The sequence below is a fragment of the Myotis lucifugus genome, unplaced genomic scaffold (assembly GCF_000147115.1).
Source record: "Myotis lucifugus unplaced genomic scaffold, Myoluc2.0 scaffold_182, whole genome shotgun sequence".
Lineage (NCBI taxonomy): Eukaryota > Metazoa > Chordata > Mammalia > Chiroptera > Vespertilionidae > Myotis > Myotis lucifugus.
The window spans coordinates 1,848,503-1,871,654 of NW_005871230.1; the positions used below are offsets into that span (position 1 = coordinate 1,848,503).

At 37.9% G+C, this 23,152-nt stretch overlaps 1 protein-coding gene across 1 annotated transcript in view; it reads right to left on the bottom strand.

Moving 5' to 3' along the window:
• Nucleotides 1–12,314: 12,314 nt before the first annotated feature.
• Nucleotides 12,315–23,152, bottom strand: part of AIMP1 (aminoacyl tRNA synthetase complex interacting multifunctional protein 1) — a 29,907-nt gene continuing 19,069 nt past the window's right edge. Inside the window, exons 6-7 of the mRNA XM_006096593.3 lie at nt 22,283–22,451; nt 12,315–12,573 (exon numbers count right to left, since the gene is read on the bottom strand). Coding sequence (XP_006096655.1) covers nt 12,407–12,573; nt 22,283–22,451 — 336 coding nt within the window. The 3' untranslated portion in view covers nt 12,315–12,406. The remainder of the gene's footprint in view (nt 12,574–22,282; nt 22,452–23,152) is intronic.

Below are 23,152 nucleotides of genomic sequence, written 5' to 3' on the forward strand. Positions count from 1 at the left end.
TGGATTTCTCATCCTCTATTATCCCCCTGGTGATGTTTGATCACCCTTGCTTGTCTGCGGCAAAGATCCTATTAGGTCGATGTGGCCAGATTCCCCTGACCCTTGATGCTTCCTCTTGGTAATTGTCCATCCACAGATCCCCACCCCTGCTACTTGGCTATAAATTCCCACTTCCCATACTGGGCCCAATCTCTCCCCACTGTAAAATCCCACTGTGGTTCCTATATCTATCTTGGTATTACCATCAGGTCGCCTTACCAACTTTAACAGTGACACTGAATATATTTTTCTTGAACACCTCCTGCTTGGCAAATTGGAAGAGCTCTATCTAATCTAATAAAAGACAAACATGAAAATTGACCATACCTTCGCTATACCTTAAGCCACGCCTGCCAGCCAATCAGAGCTACTATATGCAAATCAACCCAACCAAGATGGTGACCAGCAGCCACAGAGCTGGAGTGAGCAGGAGGCTTGGTTGCTCCAGTGATGGAGGACGCCAAGCTTCCCGCATGCCGTGGCCAGCTCTGAGCTCCACTGAAGGCAACAAAGTTTCAATTATAGAAGATAAGTAAACCCCAGATACCTGCTTTCAGCCGGCTGTGGCCATGGAGCTGGAACAAGCAGGAAGCCAAGCTTCCCACCTGCCGCGGCCGGCTCTGAGCTCCACTGAAGGCAACAAAGTTTCAATTATAGAAGGTAAATAAATCCCAGAATTAAAAAAAAAAGGAGAGGCTGGGAGCTTCCATCACTGAGTGGCTTGGCCAGCCTGAAAAAAGCCCTCAGCCCCTCACCCAGACTGGTCAGGCAACCCAGTGGGGACCCCCCACCCTAAAGAGGGTGTGGCCAGCCTGCAAACAGCCATCAGCCCCTCACCCAGGCTGGCCAAACCTCCATGGGGTGAGGGTCCTCACTGGGGGTGAGGGGGCTTGACCAGCCTGCAAACAGCCATCAGCCCCTCACCCAGGCTGGCCAAACCTCCATGGGGTGAGGGTCCCCACTGGGGGGGGGGGCTTGACCAGCCTGCAAACAGCCATCAGCCCCTCATCCAGGCTGGCCAGGCACCCCATTGGGGACCCCCACCCTGAAGGGGGTGTGACCAGCTGAAAACAGCCATCAGCCCCTCACCCAGGATGGCCAGGCACCCCAGCGGGACCCATACCCTGATCCGGGACACCCTTTAGGGCAAACCAGCAGGCCCCCACCCGTGCACCAGGCCTCTATCCTATATAGTAAAAGGGTAATATGCAAACTGACCCTAACAGCAGAAAGACTGGGAATGACTGGTCACTATGACACACACTGACCACTAGGGGGCAGACGCTCAATGCAGGAGCTTCCCCCTGGTGGTCAGTGTGCTCCCACAGGGGAGCTCTGCTCAGCCACAAGCCAGGCTGATGGCTGCCAGTACAGTGGTGGTGGTAGGAGCCTCTCCCACCTCCTCAGCAGCACTAAGGATGTCTGACTGCAGCTTAGGCCTGCTCCCCGCTGGCAAGTGGACATCCCCCGAGGGCTCCCGGGCTGCCAGAGGGATGTCTGATTGCCATCTTAGGCCCAATCCCCCGGTGAGCGGGCCTAAGCCAGCAGGTGGTCATCCCCCGAGGGGTCCCAGACTGTGAGAGGGCACAGGCCGGGCTGAGGGAGCCCCCCGCCCAAGTGCACAAATTTTTGTGCACCGGGCCTCTAGTATTATAGATAATAGTCCTCTATCTGTCCTTCATGATGCATTTTTTCAATTCTATTACTTATCTTTTAACTTCGTTTATAGTAACTTGTATCAAATTAAATTTGTAAATTTTCATCTAGTCATATATTTCTATGTACATGATATGAGGTAGGATTTTAGTTTCATTTCCCTTCAGATATGTAATCAATTACATTTGCTTTACTTATTAAATAATCCATCCTTTTCCTACTTATGAAAGGTAGTCTGAAATAGGCACATGGAGATATAATCCTTTATTTCTGGATCTATTGATTCTTAATTATTTGCCATTATCAATTTTATTTATAGTACTGTCAATATCAGAATAATTAAAATAATTGTATATCAATGCTTGATATCTAAAAGACCAAGTTTCCCTTGTTTTTATTTTTTGAAAATATTTTCTGGCTACTCTGAGGCATTCATTTATATTTTCAGATCTTTTTTCCTAATTTCAAAAAAAAATCTGTTTTTGTGGTTGTTTTTATGACAAATGATGTTTTGTGATATTAAATCCCCCCTTGCAAGCATACAGGATATTTCTCCATTTTAGTTTATTATTTATTTTATGTTACTATAGTTCTTGCATTTCTCTTTTTCTTAGTTTTGACTTGATAAAGTTTCTATTATTTTCATTTTTCTTCTTGATAATTTGGAAGTTCTCATACCCATTAAAGATTATTCCCTTGCTCCTGAATTCAGAACCAAGAATATACTTCTCTACTACTGTTTGATAACAAGGTAACTACTATTTCTTTAACCAAGAACTTTCATTCCCCACTGCATCATCCATTAACTATGAAAATATGATCCTTAGAACACTTTCATCTCGATTTTTCTCCTTCCCCTGTCTCCTTAGGGAAGAAGTCTTTTGAATGCTTTTCCTTTCCCTATATTGCCAGATTTTACTAAGATATTTAATTAAATTATTTGACTTGCCCTTACAGATTGCCCCTTCTGTTTCAAAAGTCCTCTCTTTTACCATTTACATGGTAGTTTATCATTAGCTCTTTTACCTTAATATATAAAACTAGAAAGTCTATTCCTCAATAGTTTTCTCTTCGTCTCCCTCATCTTTTGTTATTTTTTTGGTTAATGTATTTTCCTAATATCCTCTGAATTCAAGTATAGTAAAATTCTAGTAGAGTATACAAAACTTATTAAATTTCAGATATGCTCTTTGATGCACCATTATGCAACAGCAATCTAGCTCCTCAAAGTAATCAGCATCATGGATGCAGGGAAATAATTTGTTAGTTGGTAATGGAATAGTTGAATCATAAGAACAGTGATGCAATGACATGAACATCTGTGCTGTGCTCCACCTGAAGCTGTTGTCAGCTTTTTCTGAACAACAGTGTATCCATTTAATAAATTCACTGCTATTGGAGATAATTACAACTTGCAACAAAAGACCCATGTGACCAGAACCAGCTCTAGGTAAAAATAAATGTCCAGGAAGTTCATCTTTGGTATCCTGCCTTCAGAGTCTACAATTTGCAATCTTTCCTCCAGATGTCCAATCTGTATGCTGTTCTTAACTAGAAGACAAAAAAATCTCTACTAAATTTTATATTTGACTTTGAGTGGTAAGCACACAATGCAATATCCAGATCAAGTATCAAGTATAGAAATGTATACTTGAAACCGATATAATCTTATTAACCAATGTCACCCAATAAATTTAATAAAAAGAAAATAAAAACAATGAAAAACCAAAAAACAAACAAATTTTATATTTGAAAGTGTTTTGAATATTTTAGAGAACTAGAAGACAGCACATGATATTTTTGTGCAGCTGGGGTTAGAGTCTCATTAAGTACATATCATCTTAGGGCATTATTAACTCACGCCTAATACTTACCAGGTCTGATCCTTACCTCAATTAGCAATTTCAGATTTTCTTTTTTTTTTTTAGTTATGTTTATCTACACTCTGCCTTATTTAAACAGAGAATTTTCTTAGATTTTTCTGTTCTATTGATTTTCAGAAATATCAAAGTTATTTTACAAATAGCTGTTATTTAATGTTAATACTGGCATTGCTATTTCCTACTTTTTAAAAAAAATTTTTTAAGAGAAAGTTATCCTTTCACATGAAAAATTAAGGTTTTTAAAAAGTTATTTCTATCAAAATCACTCTCTTTAGCTAAAGTTATCACAAGTGACTTTTAGTTTGCATTTTTCATTAATCATTTTCAAAGAGAAATCAAATTGTGGTGTTGATTCTGGATGATTCATGCACCATTCTTTCCAAATTCCCCAGGTGTGAAAAGTTGAGTGGTGTTTTAAATTAACAAGTATCAGCCAAATATGTAATCTTAGACCTGAAAAGTTAAGTGGATGCATATATAGAGAGCATTTCTCTACTAGGATATATAATATTCTAATGAAGCAATTTACAAAAGCAAATGTAAAACTTTGTCAGAGCAGCCTTGATATGAAGGGTCAGTCAGCACATAAACGCCACAGTAGAAATGAGCAGATTTAGGAATTTCTATTTGAATAATTCCATAGGCATCATGTAACAGTGGGAAAGGTAAGAAAAGTAGCCCCTTCATTAGAAAAGATTTTTCTTTTTTCTTGCAAGTATTAAGTCCCTGGCTTGTTTCTGCTGCTGTTAGCATTTTAGCCTGCCAGATAGGAAATGATGTTAATAAAGACATAAAATAACACACACATATTTTACTCAAAATCCAGAGAATTGGGAATAGTGTGTGTTAGAAGAGGGGTGGGAATATGGCACAAGGGAAAAAACAAGGGAATACATAAGGGTTAAAAAAATACAATATACAGTAATTCACACTCTGAAATTGCAGATGGCTTAACTTTCAAACTAACAATTATTTCATTGTTTAAGGACCTTTCTCCCAATTTTTGAAGTTATACTCCTATTATCTTGCTAAGATTTATCTGAAGGAAAAACCGTAACTGTAAAAAGTGCAATAATCAAGAATGTATAAGTCACTAACTCTTTTCCATGCCAACAGATTGGTATTTGAAGATCCAGTTTTGTATAGAGGCATACTAGCCATCAGTAACTACAGACAGTCCTCGGGTTACATCGGTCTCAACGTACATATTTCATGGTTATGTCCCCAGCTCCTATCCTATCTAATAATAGACAAACATGGTAATTAACCATACCCCCGACATGCTTACCATTGGCTAATCAGGGTGATATGCAAATTAACTGCCAACCAAGATGGCGGCTGGCAGCCAGGCAGCTGAAGCGAACAGGAGGCTTGCTTGCTCCAGTGATGGAGGAAGCCAAGGTTCCTCGCCTGCCGCTGCCGGCCTCTGAGCTGCACTCTAAGAAACAATGTTGCAATTATAGAAGCTAAACAAACCCAGATACCTGCTTTCAGCAGCCGAGGTCTCAGAGCTGGAGTCGAGCCTCAGAGCTAAAGCTGGCTCTCAGTTCTAGTGACAGCCATAGAAGGTAAATAAATCCCAGAATAAAAAAAAAAAAGAAAAAAAGGAGAGGTTGGGAGCTTCAGTCACCTGCCAGCCTGAAAACGGCCCTCAGCCCCTCACCCAGACTGGCCAGGCACCCCAATGGGGACCCCCACCCTGAAGGGGGTGTGACCAGCTGAAAACAGCCATCATCCCCTCATCCAGGCTGCCCAGGCACCCAAGCGAGACCCCCACCCTGATCTGGGACACCCTTCAGGGCAAACCAGCCGGCCCCCACCCGTGCACCAGGCCTCTATCCTATATAGTAAAAGAGTAATATGCAAACTGACCCTAACAGCAGAAAGACTGGGAATGACTGGTCACTATGACACACACTGACCATCAGGGGGCAGACGCTCAATGCAGGAGCTGCCCTCTGGTGGTCAGGGTGCTCTCACATGGGAGGAGCTCTGCTCAGCCACAAGCCAGGCTGATGGCTGCCAGTACAGCGGTGGTGGTGGGAGCCTCTCCTGCCTCCTCAGCAGCGCTAAGGATGTCTGACTGCAGCTTAGGTCTGCTCCCCGCTGGCAAGTGGACATCCCCCGAGGGATGCTGGGCTGCCAGATGGATGTCTGATTGCCATCTTAGGCCCAATCCCCCGGGGAGCGGGCCTGTGGTCATCCCCTGAGGGGTCCCAGACTGCAAGAGGGCACAGGCCGGGCTGAGGGATCCCCCTTTCCCCCCAAGTGCACTAATTTTTGTGCACCGGGCCTCTAGTTTATTTATAAAAAAAAAAAAAAGTTCCATCATTTTGACGTATGTACATATGTGCTTTATGTTTTTTATTATTTATTTACCACAAGTAAAGGTCAGGAATTGATATCTTTTATTTTTTTTTCACTTCATTACTGCTGTGTATGTGCTCCATGTGTGTGACGGAGGTGCTTCTGTATGTGGGTTACGACTTACAGCAAAAATCACGTTAAGTCGCATCATAGGAACGGATCTCCGACGTAACCCAAGGACCTACTGTATCCTTCTTTTCATTATTATTACAAACTAGAGGCCCGGTACATAAATTCGTACAAGCGTGGAGTCCCTAGGCCTGGCTGGTGATCAGGGCCGATCAGGGCTGGGTCAATCGAGTGGAGGGCCAATTGGGGCCTGCTGGCCAGGGGGACAGGGTGTGGGAGGTTAGCCACCAGCTGCAAAAAGGAAGCCAACCCTTGGCCCCCCCTGGGAAAGGGGCTGCGTCCACCACCACCCACCCCTGGTTCCCAGTCCCAGCTCAGGGCCCGAAGGCCCCAGTGGGGTCAGGAGAGGAGGTGATAGTTGGTGGGCCGGGCACAGAAGGAATGGACGCTGGACACCGATGCCACCAGCTGGCTGCAGGGGGTTGGCTGTGGGAGCATACTGACCACCAGGGGGCAGCTCCTGCATTGAGCCTCTGCCCGCTGGTGGTCAGTGTGCTCATAGCGACTGGTCAACCAGACATTCTGGTCATTTGGTCCTAACAGTCACTTAGGCTTTTATATATATACTAGAGGCCTAGTGAACGAATTCGTGCACCTTGAAAGGAACTGTGGGCTGCGAGGCTGTGGTGGGCACACAGGCGGGTCTCAGCCCATCCTCCACTCCCCCACCGGGCCCCTCCCGCCACGGCCCCCAGTCCCCTGTCTGCCAGCAGCCCCGCTCCCGCTGCCGCCATTCCTACGCACTGACTGCGCCGGCCCCACTCGCACCCGCTGACGGCGCAGAGTGATTGGGACTGGCGCCAACAGTGGGCACCAGCGGGACTGGCGCCGTCAGCAGATGTGAGTGGCGGCTGCTGTCCCAATCCCCCCAGGAGCAGGGGGAAGTGGAGAAGTCCTCAGGGGTGATCAGGGCCCTCATCTGCCGCTCCCACACGCTGATGGCGCCAAGCCATCGGGACTGGCGCCAGGCACCAGCAGTGGGTGCGAGCAGGGCCAGCGCCAGCACCAGGTGTGAATGCCTGGCAGGACTGCAGCGCATGGGAGCAAAGAATTTGCAGTAACCACCAGAGGCTTGCCCCGATGACAGAGACCGGTGCCCCACCTTGGTCTGGTGCCCCCCTCACCTGCTCCACCATCCCACCACGGCCAACACCCACCATGTTCCGCACTCTGCCGCCTGCTGCCAATGCCCACCATGTTCTGCGCGTGCCCCCTGGTGGTCAGCCCACGTCATATCGACCGGCTGTTCAGCTGTTCGGTCTATTTGCATATTAGGGTTTTATATATATATAGATAGATTTCAGGGTTGTTATCCAAGTAGGACTGCAAATAGGGTATTAACTGTAAAGAGTTGTTCCTGGTTAAAATATCTGCCTATCTATCATCTATCTATCTATCTATCTATCTATCTATCTATTATCTATAAATAACTTAGTGCCCTCCCTCATAGGTTGGGATGAATTGTCATTACAGGAGCAATGCCCTCAACAGTACACAATTCAAAGAATCAAGGCATGTGCCTCTTTAGAAAGGCAACTGCTGCCAGCAGCAACAGCCTGGTTTTGCCAAGTAATTCTTCCTAAGAACTTCAGCAGCAAAAAACAAACAAACAAAAAAAACCCAACAACAAAAACCTGATCAATTCTCTTTGTAATGACTTCCAAGAATGTTTAATGATTTCATGACTTCCTGGAGAATCCCTTAAATATTCCACTGAAGAAGCTACCATACTCTCCTTACATGAACTACTAGAGCTTAGGTTTTCTTTTTATCACTATCTTTCCCCACAGTTTAAACAAAAGTTTAACTTTTCATTCACAGAAAAGAAACCATGTGACTAACTGACATGGAACCAAGTGTATTGTAATGGAGAAGAACACAGAATTAGCAAGAATTGGAAGATCTAGGGTCAGCTAATTTTATCTTAGCACAGGCATTTATTTAACTTTTCTGTTGATTCTTTGGGGTGAAATGGCTGGTACACCTCTAGGGAATTAAGAAATTGGTAAGGCTTGTGAAAGTATTTTATTAGCTATAAAGCATTAAATATCTTTTTAATAAATAATATTTACTGTTTTTAAGTTTCTTTTTAAAAAATATATTTTATTGAGTTTTTTACAGAGAGGAAGGGAGAGGGATACAGAGTTAGAAACATTGATGAGAGAGAAATATCGATTAGCTGCCTCCTGCACACCCCCCACTGGGGATGTGCCCGCAACCAAGGTACATGCCCTTGACCGGAATTGAACCTGGGACCCTTCAGTCTGCAGGCCGACACTCTATCTACTGAGCCAAACCAGTTAGGGCAGCATTAAATATCTTAATAATTATAAAATAAAATTCGTGACACTAGACAGATATTAATATATCACCCTAACTTTTGTGAGGAAAGGGCATAGTTATTTCTTAACTAAAAATTTGAAGGGCAAAGCTTCTTCCACAAGAAAGCAAGTTGAGTTACTTAAGGTTAAGTAACTAGTTTTTATTTTGTACCATGGTAATAAAGTTAGTTTTCACACCATTGCACAGCACTTAGAACCAGGACTTTTGTCACAATTTAGGTAGCTAAAGTACATAGTTCATATTGTTCACTTTTGATATTTTTACATTTTTAAAGGTACAATATATAATTTCCCTGGAAAAATGAGGAGGTATAGTTATACTCCTTTAATGCCCCTATTATAAGCAATAGGGAGGTGCTCCCTCACCCACCAAAAACTTGAAAATATGAGCGCTTCTATTTGTGTTAAACACAACAGTTAAAAATACTGTCTTGCTAGTCTAAAAAAAATACAAATCTATTTTAGACTTTTATCAATATTAAACCAGTGAAAGAATATCAATGAATAAGGCTGGATGGCATCTAAAGGTCTAAAAAATGAATTTCGGTGGGAGTGCAGAGAAAGTTTTAGTAATGAACATCTCTATCAAGGAAGAGATATTACATCTGGTGTACAGGAACCATCAGGTCTGCTGGGAAAGACAGGGTCACAACCTATATGTAATATTCCTTAAGACACTCTGTTTAATTTATGTACACCAAGTAATCTCCACAAGAACTCAACTTCTCGCCCTAACCGGTTTGGCTCAGTGGATAGAGCGTCAGCCTGTAGACTGAAGGGTCCCAGGTTCGATTCCGGTCAAGGGCATGTACCTTGGTTGCGGGCACATCCCCAGTAGGGAGTGTGCAGGAGGCAGCTGATCGATGTTTCTCTCTCATCAATGTTTCTAACTCTGTATCCCTCTCCCTTCCTCTCTGTAAAAAAAAAAAATCAATAAAATATATGTATTTTTAAAAAGAACTCAATTTCTCAGGAAATGTTTCCAAAACACTTGTTTCTGGAAAAGAACATCACTATCATAAACTCATATCAACATAATGTGCATCTATTATATTACTGGCATTGTTTTAAGTACTCTAGGGATACTAACTTACACAATCTTCACAACTCTACGAGGTAAATATGTTATTATTTATACCCATGTTACACATGAGGGAAGTAAGGTATATAGAGGCTGAACAATTACACAAGGTCACACAGGCAGTTAAGTTGTAGAGCTAGGAATCAAAATCAGGTAATCTGGCCTCAAAACCAGTAATACTAGGCTCCATGGATTTCTCATCATCTACAAATGCAGATTTTGGGGCCTGAAATGCTAAGGCTCAGACACTGGGACCTAGTTAAACTCATTAATGTTGTTCTACGAGGCCCTATCCATACCTTCTAGCTTTTTTTTGTTTTGTTTTTAATATATCTTTTATTGATTTTAGAGAATCGTTGATTGGCTGCCTCCTGTACGCCCCCTACTGGGGATCGAGCCCAAAACCTCAGCATGTGCCCTTGATGGGTATCGAACCCGGGATCTTTCAGTCCACAGGCTAACCCTCTATCCAGTAAGCAAAACTGGCTAGGGCCATACCTTCTATTCTGATGACATGTTTCCAATTAAACTTCCATAAATTACTTTGAATATTTTGTAAATAGTCTAAATGGGAATTTACATTATCTTAAAAAAGTGACACCAATCTGTTTGATGGGCTTAGAAACAAGGCAGAAAAAATGTTACCAATGTTTATATTAAAATCAACATGTCCTGAAAATGACTCATCTCAAAATAATAAAATAAAATACATGGAATTTGTAAATATAAGAAAAGTTAGTACTTCCAATATTCATGTATGATAGTGGGCCAACCTGGATGAGAAAGTATCGGGGTAAGGTCAGATTTATTCTGGTTTAGTTTGCAACATAGAAACAGATGTCAAGAGGCACTGTTTAGCCTGTGACTAACACTATGTCCTACTGTTAAAACCATTTTTGTTGTTGATTCTATAAGGGGTCCTCAAACTTTTTAAACAGGGGGCCAGTTCACTGTCCCTCAGACCGTTGGAGGGCTGGACTATAGTTTAAAAAAAAACTATGAACAAATTCCTATGCACACAGTGGCGGCAAAAACACCCGGCGGGCCGGATAAATGTTTTCGGCGGGCCACATGTGGCCCGCGGGCCGTAGTTTGAGGACCCCTGCAATAAGAGCTCACCAACCATTTTTTTGTTGTTGATTCCATAAGAGCTCTCTCATCCCAACAATACAAATAAAACAAAATAAGTTTTCTTTAAAAATAAAGACTGAATAGCCCGGCCGGTGTCGCTCAATGGTTGAGCATCGATCCATAAACTAGGAGGTTCATGGTTCAGTTCCTGGGTTGCAGGCTTGATCACCATTAGGCAGCAGGCAGCCAATCAATGATTCTCTCTCATCATTGATGTTTCTATCTCTTTCTCCCTCTCCCTTCCTCTCTCTAAAACCAAAAAAAAAAAAATTTTCAAAAACAACTACTGAATGGAGCTAAATTGATAACTTAATTGAGTAATGCTTTCATGTAACTTGAAGAATTAGTTATAAATTATATTAGAATTATTTAAATAAATTTGTTATAATTAAGTTAGAAAATACAGAATCAAAAAATATTTTGTCACATTCTTTATTCCAAAAATAATAGATCTTGAGTACAAAATAACTTTAAAAACTCATTTGTGTTTAGTTATCAACATATGCTAATGATGCTCTGCTAATAAACAGTTTTTCAGAAAGATCAAATTCTATTACGTGTCCTGGCCTACCAGAACTCCATGGACTTAAATAAATGAACTTTTATAACCTGGCATGCAGGGTTGTTGTAAAATTTTTGTTTTTGCTTCTCCTTATTGGAGGCATAAATAACCACAGTGCTAGAACAGACTTTTCTTTCAAACAATATCTATATGCCTACCTCCATAGATGCATTTCTTTTTTTGGAAGCCCAAATCACCAGTCATTATCTCAAGGCTGATGAACTTGAAGCTAATGATTCTTAAGTTAATTTTCATTGTTCCTAGAATATCTAGAAGGCGAGTGAAAATAGGCAATTGATACGTTAATGTATATTAAGTTTTTGGCTGACATTTCCTTTAATATATGGACAGTGATGGTTCATGAAAAAGCAAACTTTATCAATCTTAAATGCTCTTCTAAAGATAAAGAGCTATAAATAATGTTTTATTAGATACCCAAGGAATCTTTAGGTCAGCTAGAGTAAAAAAATAGACTGCTGCTCTTATGGTCAATTATTGGAAACTATACTGGCAACACTTCGCAATGTGTTTATGCTTCATAGTCAAAATTTATTACCACTTACTTTGCTCAATGAAAAGAAAAGTTCAACACACAGTTGGAAATTTCAGTCTTTTTAAAAAAATTGCCTTAAATATACAAGTTTGGGTTAGTTTGGCAAGAAATAGCAATAATGTTCAAATGCCATGTCTCCTAGCTTTTATGATGTTTGGCTCTCAAGAATCAACACTTGTTCATTTTCAATATTATTGTAATATGATTAGTCGATAAACCTTATACAACTTCTAACTTGCCATTTTTTAAGAGGAGAGGACATTTATAGCACAGATACACAGTATACTAAAAATCCAAGGACTTGAAATTTCACATACCATGTGCCTATAAGATACTAAATGCTTATCTAGTTCAAGTTATCTAAAAATGCATAAAGAAAAAATCTGCTCACATCAATATCCCTGCTAAAAAATAAATCACCAAAAAACATAGGGCATTTCCTCCCTACATTATAAAGGGTCAAAAATCATAGGTAAAAATACAGTGCTTCTCCAATCAATTGAAAACAATATATACTAGGTAACAGACTAGTCCAGTCTAGAAGAAAAATAACACAAAAATGAGGCAATTATATTTTAGGCATAAGTGACAAATATATTTCTTTTTATTGGCATCAAAGTTTTTTCCAATGCATTTCAGTAACGGAAGTATTTTGATGTAATTTTATTTTATTCCACTGTTGGTCATAGTTTGAGCCCTACACACTCCCTTCCCTTTCACCTCAAAGGGAGCTCCTTTGTATGTGGCCACACACTTATCATTGGTGTAAAGATCAGGCTGGATCTGCTCCCAAATCTTCTTCTTAGGATTCAGCTCCTTGTCAGGCTCTCCTGTTGGGGAAAAATAAAATTATATAACTAATATATTAATAAATTGTCCATGGACATTTCTAGTGTATTGTCTTGGCACTACTTTCTGATCTTTAGACCTGATCAGAATTTTAGCGTTTATTGTTAACATTTATTTTTATGATGTAAGCAATTTATATTCTTGACTGGTAAAATGTATTTTGTCATTTCCTTACAAATATTGAAGATCTTATTTTTCACTCTTAAATTTTGCAAGTAACATACCTTAATATATTTATTCCACAAATTTAAAAATATAAGATACTCTTAAAAACTGTGAAGCAATGAGAGCATAATTTCATGTTATATTTTTACATGTGGCAGAAGCAGTATATGCTTTACTATATGTTTCATTATACAAAATAAATGTCTAGATTATTGCTATAGTGATTAAAGATTTCTTATAAATACTAGGAGCATGGCTTACATGTTGGGATTATCTAGCTAAATATAACTACCTTGGGTTTCACTTGCTGCCCATTCCATTTGGTGAGATGGAAAGAAGCAGAAAGGGGTAATAAAGAGACAAGGACTAGCATTTTCTAAAAACCAGGAATATATGCTGTTGCATGCAATTCACACAACAACACTTACTCCAATTTCAAATACAGAGAAACTGGGGCTCAGAGAGGATAAATCATACAATGAACAAGTGAAGTCAGGATTTGACACCAAAACTTTTGTTTTGCTAGTAGAGCACTTGCTTCCTAATAAAATAAACTATGCTTTAGGAAAGAAACAGCATTCTGACATAGGAATGCCCCAATCCCCTCTTTATAATAACTCACACTATAAAGTTTATGATCAATAAAAGTCAAACTGTAGAATATATCTGCGTAGGCTTAAAGAAAACCAATATACCAAGCAACTCTCCATTTAATCAATGATAAGGAAGTAGAGAACAAAGTTTAATATAACAGCATTTTAATACCTAGGATATTCAATAACATTTGGAATGAAGACTCAGTTCAAGAAACAATTTTTAATCCATTCATCTACTCTTGGGCACTTAGGCTGTTTCCAGATCTTAGCTATGGTGAATTGTGCTGCTATGAACATATGGGTGCATATATCCTTTCTGATTGGTGTTTCTGGTTTCTTGGGATATATTCCTAGAAGTGGGATCACAGGGTCAAATGGGAGTTTCATTTTTAGTTTTTTGAGGAAACTCCATACTGTCTTCCATAGATGGAATACTATGCTGCTGTAAAAAAGAAGGAACTCTTACCATTTGCAACGGCATGGATGGAACTGGAGAGCATTATGCTAAGTGAAATAAGCCAGTCAATGAAGGAAAAATACCACATGATCTCACTCATTCATGGATAATAAAGACCATTATAAGCTTATGAACAATAATAGATACAGAGGCAGAGCTGCCTCAAACTGATTGTCAAACTGCAGTGGGAAGGCCAGGGAGGGTTGGGGGGCAGGAGGGAGGGGGGTAAGAGATCAACCGAAGGACTTGTATGCATGCATATAAGCATAACCAATGCACATAAGACACTGGGGGGTAGGGGAGGCCAGGGGATTGTCAAGGGCGGGGGAAAAAAGGACATATATGTAATACCCTTTGTAATACTTTAAGCAATAAAATAAATAAATAAATAAATAAAATAAAAAAGAAATAATTTTTGAAAAGTAACGTATCTCTTAAGCATTAGCTTCAAATGAAAAAGGATTTTCCTGGAGGTAATAAAAATATATTACTGAAGTACAATTTAGTAATCATAGAAATATAACTTTCTAGATCTTTTTTTTAACTAACTCCCAAGTTGAAATTTCTGGGAATTACTTTAAAGAGATTCTCTTTAAACAGTACTGGAACTAATTTTATTTTATAACTTTATTACATCTTATTATTATCTAGTGTTTATTCTCTATTCATACTTATGTAGGAATAACGAAACTGAGCAAATTGGTTGGCCATGGTAGCTTTGTTCTTTTATTAGCTCTTCATAAACTGCCACGAAACTGGCAAGAACATACGAAAATGTCCTCTGATATGCAGGTTTTCAAAGATGACAGATTTAACTGAATGATGTATTCACATTAAAAGAACATGCAATGCAACTAAAATTGAAAGACTGACTATAAAAGTGAGGATTTCTCTTAGTTCTTTAAGACCACTAGATTGGACATTAATTATTATTAATAAACAGAATAGGAAAAAATAAGACTATATAAAGTATAAGATTTTTATTTTTTTGTTTCTAAGCCATTCCTAGTCTAAGAGCAAAATCTTATTTTGCTTGTGCACAAATCATGTGGAGAAGTGAGCATTCCAGAATTCTGAAAAGCCGGAGGCAGAAATACTGTTGAGGGAGGCCTGGGTACAAACCCCGAATCCCCCTCGTCCCCACACAAGAGATGCTCACTAACTGATGAAGAATTAATTTAAGAAGCAGAGTGTCCCAGATTTGTGTAAACACTTCTTATGAAGAGCACAGATTGTGTAGTAACTTCTTGCTGAATGCAGATGTAAGCTCCAAGTACAAAAAGCTGTGGTACTGCAGAAAATTAAGCTTCTTGAAATGTATAGAAAATAATATTCATAATAATACTTAGCACATATCATGCTTACTATGTATGTGGCAGTCACTGCACTGTTTTACATTTACAGGCAGTCCTCTAGTTACGACAGACTTGATGTACGTCATTTTGTGGTTATGTCGCCATCTCCCATATACAGTATTTATAAAAAAAAAAATGTTCCGTCATTTCGACATATGTACATATGTGCTTTATGTTTTTTATTATTTATTTACCACAAGTAAAGGTCAGGAATTGTTATCTTTCTTTTAATTTTTTTTTTACTGTTTCATTTCGTTACTGCTGTGTATGTGCTCCATGTGAGTGATGTAGGTGCTTATGTAGGTGGGTTCCGACCTACAGAGCGATCGAAAATCGCCATAGGAACGGATCTCCGACATAACCTGAGGACCTACTGTATTTACTTATTTAACTATCTCAATAAAGCATATAAAATGATTAATTATAATCAATTTATAGGTGAGGAAATTAAGGTCCAAAAGTTACAACTAAGAACTTAAAAAAAAAAAGGCAGGTAGCTAAGTGTTTCAAAAGTTAAACCTCACAAAACACATATGACATAGATACCATTAAAAATAGATAGAGCGTCGGCCTGCGGACTTGAAGGGCCCCAGGTTCGATTCTGATCAAGGGCATGTACCTTGGCTTCTGGCACATCCCCAGTAGGGGGTGTGCAGGAGGCAGCTGATCGATGTTTCTCTCTTATCGATGTTTCTAACTCTCTATCCCTTCCTTTTTGTAAAAAAAAAAAAACAAAAAATCAATAAATTAAAAAAACAAAAAACAAAAACCACTTCTTAAAAACAAACAAAACAAAAAACCATCTTCTTATAAATGAAAAAGCTGGGACTCAGAAAGGTTCCCAGGTCACTGACCATTTGTGGAGCTAAGATCTGAAAGGTTTAAACTTCTTATATAAGACTAATAATTTTCAAGTAATAAAGATTTGAACTAAAAATAAACTAGAAACTAATAAGAGGAACCTCCAAAGCTTAACTGTTGTCTTTTAACAAACAAGACTCAATACCTGAATACTCTGAATGTAGTTTCTAGATTTTAATAAATCAATAAATGAAACAAAAATTTGAGATTATTATTAAAACCTGTCACATTATGATCACTGAATATAAATCAGAGTGGAAAATCTTGGATGCAGTGTTAACCTTCTGGCTTACTGAGTATGCTTCTGAACAAAATACTATTCGGTAGGGTATAAAGCTAGCTGGAAAGCTTAATGATGAAAAACATTTCTAATATTTTAAACAATCTTTTTAATGAACTGTATTTTCCAAAGAAGTCTTCCATCATTCCTGTGTGTTATAGCCTTCTTCTAAATCTTATTTTTCTAATTTTCTTCCCTTTTTTATCCTCCCTCCCCCCTTTGGCATGGCTATGCGAAGAAGGTAAGTGATGATATCAATAAAAATTCTTCAAGCTAAAAAATACAGAGCCTCTGAAATTGCTAAACACATGCCAATAATCACCATTTGGAAATGGTTACATATATTGTAAGAGAACTAATCATTCAGAGATTATTTTAGGCCAACTAATTTTAAACAAAACGCATAGGGAATAGGAACTATTTCAAGATGAGTTTGTACAGATGTAAAAAGCTATGACCACCTTCTCAGCATTAAAACCTACAAAAAGCAATAAATACAAATTCCAGAGTCCCAGGCATTCACAAGTCTAGAATAAGAACCAGAGATTTCATTTTAATTGGGCCATTCTTTTGTATAAAATGCTCATAAATCACCAGCTTCTCTTTGATATCTACCACAGCCATTAAAAGCCTAGTACTAACTTAATTTATGTTTGATAAACTGAGTTTTTGAACTATAATAATTGTAACTATTGCACAAAAACTAAAGTATAACTTGGCAAGTAGGGGTCAATTAATTTGACAAAGCTAATCAGCAGGGGAAAGTGGTTTGGTGGTTTGATAGGAATGATCTTGCAATAATGAAGGCAAATATTTAGGCCTGTTCTTAAATACTGCTTTGTTGTTGTTGTTGCTGTTTTTAAATACTGGTTTGTTGTTGTTGTTTTTAACATGTTTTACTACATTTCTTTTTATTTATTCATTAACCAATTTATTGAGCTCCAACTCTATGCCAGGCATTTTTCTAGATGATAGGAATATAGCAGTGAATAAGAACAAAAAAGAACAATCTTGATTTCATTATGCTTATATATCTGTGTGAACAGACATTAAATAATGTACAGTATATTAGATGATAAGTATTTTGGAGAAAAATAAAACAAAGACGACATTTGAAAGATCTGAATAGGATGAGGGACCAAGCAATAGTGATATCTCAGGAAAGAGTCAGTGGCTCAATTAAAGTGACTAAGGAAGAAATTGGAGAGTCCGTGCAGTTAATAAGATAATGAAAGGCAACCATAAGGACTCGGACTTGCACTCTGGGTCAAATGAAAAGCTTTTGAGCAAAGGAGCAATATAATCTGACCTAAATCACTCCGCCTACTATAACTGAAAATAGACAAAGTGCATGGGCAAAAGCAGGGAAATCAGTCAGAGGCTTTTGCAATGATTTAGAGAAAGGATGTTGGTGCCAAGACCAAAGTGGTGGTGGTGGAAATATAAGAATGATTCCGGGTATGTTCAGAAGGTAGACCCACTATTATTTTCTGAAGGAGAAGCTGCATGAGAAAATAAATAGCAGTTGAGAGAATGGAGTTCTGGCCAGATGATATGGAAAATGGGAATTCTGGGGAGAAGACTGGGATATGTATTCTCTCTTCAGACATGTCAATGAAGTCCAGAAGGCAGCTAGAAAAGTGACTGGATAAAATAGCCAAGGAAATAATGTGTGTGTGTGTGTGTGTGTGTGTGGAGAGAGAGAGAGAGAGAAAGAACAGCAAGGTCTGGAGCACTTCAATGTTGTGAAGTCATGCAGCTAAGGAAGAACCAGCAAAGGAGAGGTGGAGCACTTCAATGTTGTGAAGTCATGCAGCTAAGGAGGAACCAGCAAAGGAGAGGAGAAGGGCAGCCAGTGAAGAACTAGCCATGGATATTTAGCTAGAGAGTAATTAGTGATCTTGACAGAGCAGTTCTGGTGGGACAGGAAAGAGATAAAACTGACTGAAATAGGTTTTAGAGAGAAGAATAAAATACAGATAAGATTTTTGTCTTTTTAAAGAATAAATGGATCCAAAAGTGAAACACTCCTGCATACCATACAGGCTTTACAATTAACCATAACTTATATTTATAATTAAGATTCAATATCAAGAGAAATAATCATGGTCCAGTGCATTTTCAAAAACAAAAAAAGAAAAGGCTGTCATTGCCTTTGTCTTCTAGCTATAATATTATTTTCAAGTTAATTTTTGCTTGGTGCTTTAGGGACCAGTTACCACTTTTAAATATTGAAATTTATAGCTTCACACATTTATGATTGAAAAAAGTATTGAGTGGGGTAGTTTTTTAGCCATTGTTAAAAAAAAAATATTGCTTGGCATCTTCTAAACTCAATGGACATTTTCGGTTCTACAGTTAGAGAAAAAAGTTAAGTATAAAAGCCTTTCCAAGGCCGAATAACAATTCAAAAGTTTGAACCCCAATTGCAATTTCTATACCACATTTAAGTATCATAAAATATAAATCTCTAGACACTGAGCACATCAAGTGAACATGTACCAGCAGACACCTTAAGTTTTAAAATGTAAAACAGATGCTGGAAAAAAAAACAACACTGATAAATCATGGCTCTTTCTGGAAAAGAAAAAAATAAGACTAATGGTGTGTTGTTTAGTATTAGCTGTTATTTCCTTTCAGATTAACTGCTACAGAAGCAGTAACTGATGTGGAACCATAAGCAAGATGAACAATAACAGACCTCATGCCCCAAAATTTATCAATTATTCAATGCTGTTTGGCTTGGTTAAGCCTATTGTAAGTGATAAGAATTCAAGCAACCTCATGGGCCATTTTAAAATTAGGTTTTCCCAACCAGCTGGTGTACCTCAGTGGTTGAACATCAACCTATAAACTAGGAAGTCACAGTTCAATTCCTGGTCAGGGCTCAATCCCCATTAGGGGGCGCGCAGGAGGCAGCTGATCAATGATTCTCTCTCATCATTGATGTTTCTATCTCTCCCTTCCTCTCTGAAATAAACAAAAATATATTTTAAAAAAATAGTTAGATTTTTCCCTTCTTTCACTTTACAAATATTTTTTGTAAATATTTTCCTAACAATTCATGTGCTAAGGCACAAGGGGAAACTATGAATTAAAAAAAAAATATCAGGCTTTGGAACAATGTAAATATAGATACACCAAAAAAACAAACAACTCAGAGTGAAGAATGTAGTAAAGGCAAGAAATCCATATGGGCTATTATCATCTCTAATCCTGACACTGAGTAAAACTTACTCTCAATTTACTCATCAGAAACATCCAAATAACAACGGACTCAACTGCTGAAATGCTTACCTGTTAATTCTATGAGTAAGGGAATGAAATATGTCATTGAAATAAAAGAGCTATATACCTTCATTAACAAAATAGTCCAGATTAATTCACAGCAAGCAACAATCAACAAACAAAAATGCTATAGTATTAGAGACTCAGGCACATCTGTTTAATCCTTTTACTAATTCTGCATAACTTTAAGCAAGTAACTAAATTGTGCCAGGCCCCAGTTTCCAAATCTGTAAAATAGTGAGTTAAAGTAGATGATTTATTCCATTTCTAAATACAAGACTCTACAATTTACATTAAAAAGAGAAAACTCAAAAATTGTACTACATCTTAAGTATTTAAATAAAAGGGAAGGCAAATGTTAATCTGGCAAGGTAAACAAATATTTGTTGTTGTTTTTTTACAATGCATGTTGAATCTTAAAGGAAAATATCACCTTTATTATTGTTCTATTCCAATTTAGTGAATGAAACTTCTAAATAGAATTTTAGGTGTCAGGCAGGTATAGACTTACTCCAAAATATGAGATTTGGGGAAATGTTTTGATATTGTTTGTGGGAGAAGAGTGGTGATCATATGCTGCTAGAATCTAAAGCCACCATGCTGCTTTGAGAAATGATTCAGATTGTTATTTTCCCAAAACCCAATTTACCAAAAAAAGCACAGACCATTATGGTTTTGAATCTACCAACGTTCAAGATATACAGAGGCATTCAAAGTCATGGTACTTGTTAAACAATCCCTGTATTTTTTAGATTAGTTTACTGTGATTAGGAAGGGGTAGTTTAGTTTCAAGGAAATTAACCTATAATTTCATCCACATTTTTTATCATATTCTAATGTTAAAATTCTTCATATCCTAATATTTCATCAAACACAATTGACATAGGATAAAAAAACAGGCCTACATAATCACATCAGTCTGGCTATTAAATTAAAACTCAGCTCTTTCTACAAATATATCTCCAAATCAATTCTGACTTATAAACCTAATTCTATGTCTTTTTTAAAGTTGGAATATGTTTATTATACAGTATCTAAGTTAAACTAGAAGTCTAGACTATAATAGTAATATATGACAGTGTTCATATTTTTAATTAAAAAGCATTCTTATAAATCAACAGCAAAAAAGATGCACATCTCGATATTAATATGGAAAGTGACATGAGTAGCTAAAAGTATTTAATAAATAGTTAAAAAGGTGTTGAGATCACATTAGTAATCAGAGTGGTATATTAAATGAGATATTATCATTCACCTATAAAATTACTAAGTATGAAAAACACTGGTTTGGTATGGATGTGGTAAATTGTTGTATTTTTTTTAAAGTGAGCTTATTGGGATGACATTGTTAATAAAATTACATAGGGTTCAGGTGTACAATTCTATAACACATCATCTGTATATTGTATTGTGTGTTCACCACCCCAAGTCAAGTCTCCTTCCATCACCATTTATCTCTCCATATGACCTCTTCTACCTCCCCCACTCCCATTTCCCTCTGGTAATTATCATACTGTTGTCTGTACCTATGAGTTCTGGGGTGTTTCTTTTTTTCTTAATCCCTTCACCGTTTTTTTCCCAGCCCTCCAACCCCCTCCCCTCTGACAGCTGTCAGTCTGTTCTCTATGAATTTGTTTCTATTTTGTTTATTATTTTATTTTGTTCATTAGATTCCACATCTGAGTAAAATCATAACCTAATTTATTACCCTAATTTATTTCTCCTTCTCCCATTATTCTAGTCAAATGAATATCCTTCAAGTAAATTCAATCTTTTAATTTCTAACTGTCTATCCTCTTTATAAGATCTTCGCTCTTTAATGAAAGAAAACTTTATTCTACATCTACCAAGCATTCTTTCTCTTCTGCTTCAAAGACCTGTTTGAAAAAACTTTCTCATGCATTATAAAACTTCATGTCTCAGGAGCACTTTACTGGAGAAAACAAGCAATATGAAATGAAACTTCCTTTCAGATTATTAAAATAAACATGTCCCAGCCGGTGTGGCTTAGTGGTTGAGCGCCAACCTATGAACCAGGAATCAAAGTTCAATTCCGGGTCAAGGCACACGCCTGGGTTGCGGGCTCAATCCCCAGTGGGGGATGTGCGGGAGGCAGCCGATCAATGCTTCTCTCTCATCATTGATGTTTCTATACCTCTCTCCCCTTCTCTGAAATCAATAAAAATATATTTAAAAATAAGATAAAATATGAAGTTTTACTTAGAGATTTTCTCTATATCCTAAAGTAAAGTAAAAGCATATATAAATATATTAGATGGACTTTGAGGATTATATGCATTTCCCCCATGTCAACTTTTCATCTCTTCGTATTTATGTGCTATATTCTGAGATAATCTACATCTTAAATAATTTTGTAGCACATTAATTTGTTTTATGACCACATCACACTCTTCTGCTATGTAGGGGTTATATTTAGTATTTTACCTAAAGCAAAAACTCTCTCTGGTGTTTTATGTAATGTGTACATTAATGGGGTGGGAGATAGGTAGATGTTTGTGCTTAATATGTCATCTTGAGCCAATAGCAATAATCTCAATAATAATGGTCATTTAATGTAAAGCATAGTAAATCATACACAGGATTTAATTTTAAACTTAAACATTACAAGCATCACTTTGTGAACATTAATTCCCAAATGATTTTCAATAATGGCTAATAAATACTTACCAGGAAAAGCATCAAAAGTAATTCTGTCTCCAGGAACAGATCCAATAGGAGGTGCTAAGATTTCAACTTTCTCTGGTGAACTAGCACACATCACCATTGCTTGAGATAATATTCCCCTCATCTTTGCAGGTTTTAGGTTACAAAGTAAAATCACCATCCGATTTTGCATCTGTATCAAAAACAAATAGATGATTAAGATGTATAGAATTTGGAGTGATTATACCTAGAATACATTAAGGTACACTCAAGATGCTAAGTATCAAACGTTCTATTTTTGTGGATGTACCTTTATCTTTGTGTATTCTAAATCTTTTATTGCTGTTATAAAGCCTTATACAAATATAAAAAAGAAATTTTACAACCTGACAGTGCATTACAGTTGAAGGACCAGAGAAAAGGCTTTTCAGGTAAATATTTATTTATCTATAATATATTTTTATTGATTTCAGAGAGGAAGGGGGAAGGAGACAGAGAGAGACACATCAATGATGAGAGAGAATGATTGATTGGCTGCCTCCTGCATGCCCCCTACTGGGGATCAAGCCCACAACTGGGGCATGCGCCCCTGACCAGAATCAAACCCAGGACCCTTCAGTCCACAGGCCAACGCTCTGTCCATTGAGCCAATCCAGCCAGGGCTTTAGGTAAATATTTAAAGAAATGACTGAATAAAGAAAATGTTAAAATAAAAACAAAAAACAAATTTAGTTTAAAGGACCTCTGAGGCAATATCAAACACACTAACATTCTCATTATAGGATAAACCACATTAACCAAAACTAAGGAAAAAAAACATGTGATCTGCCCAGTTGGTGTGGCTCAGTGGTTGAGTGTCAACCCATGTACCGAGAGGTCATAGGTTCCATCCTG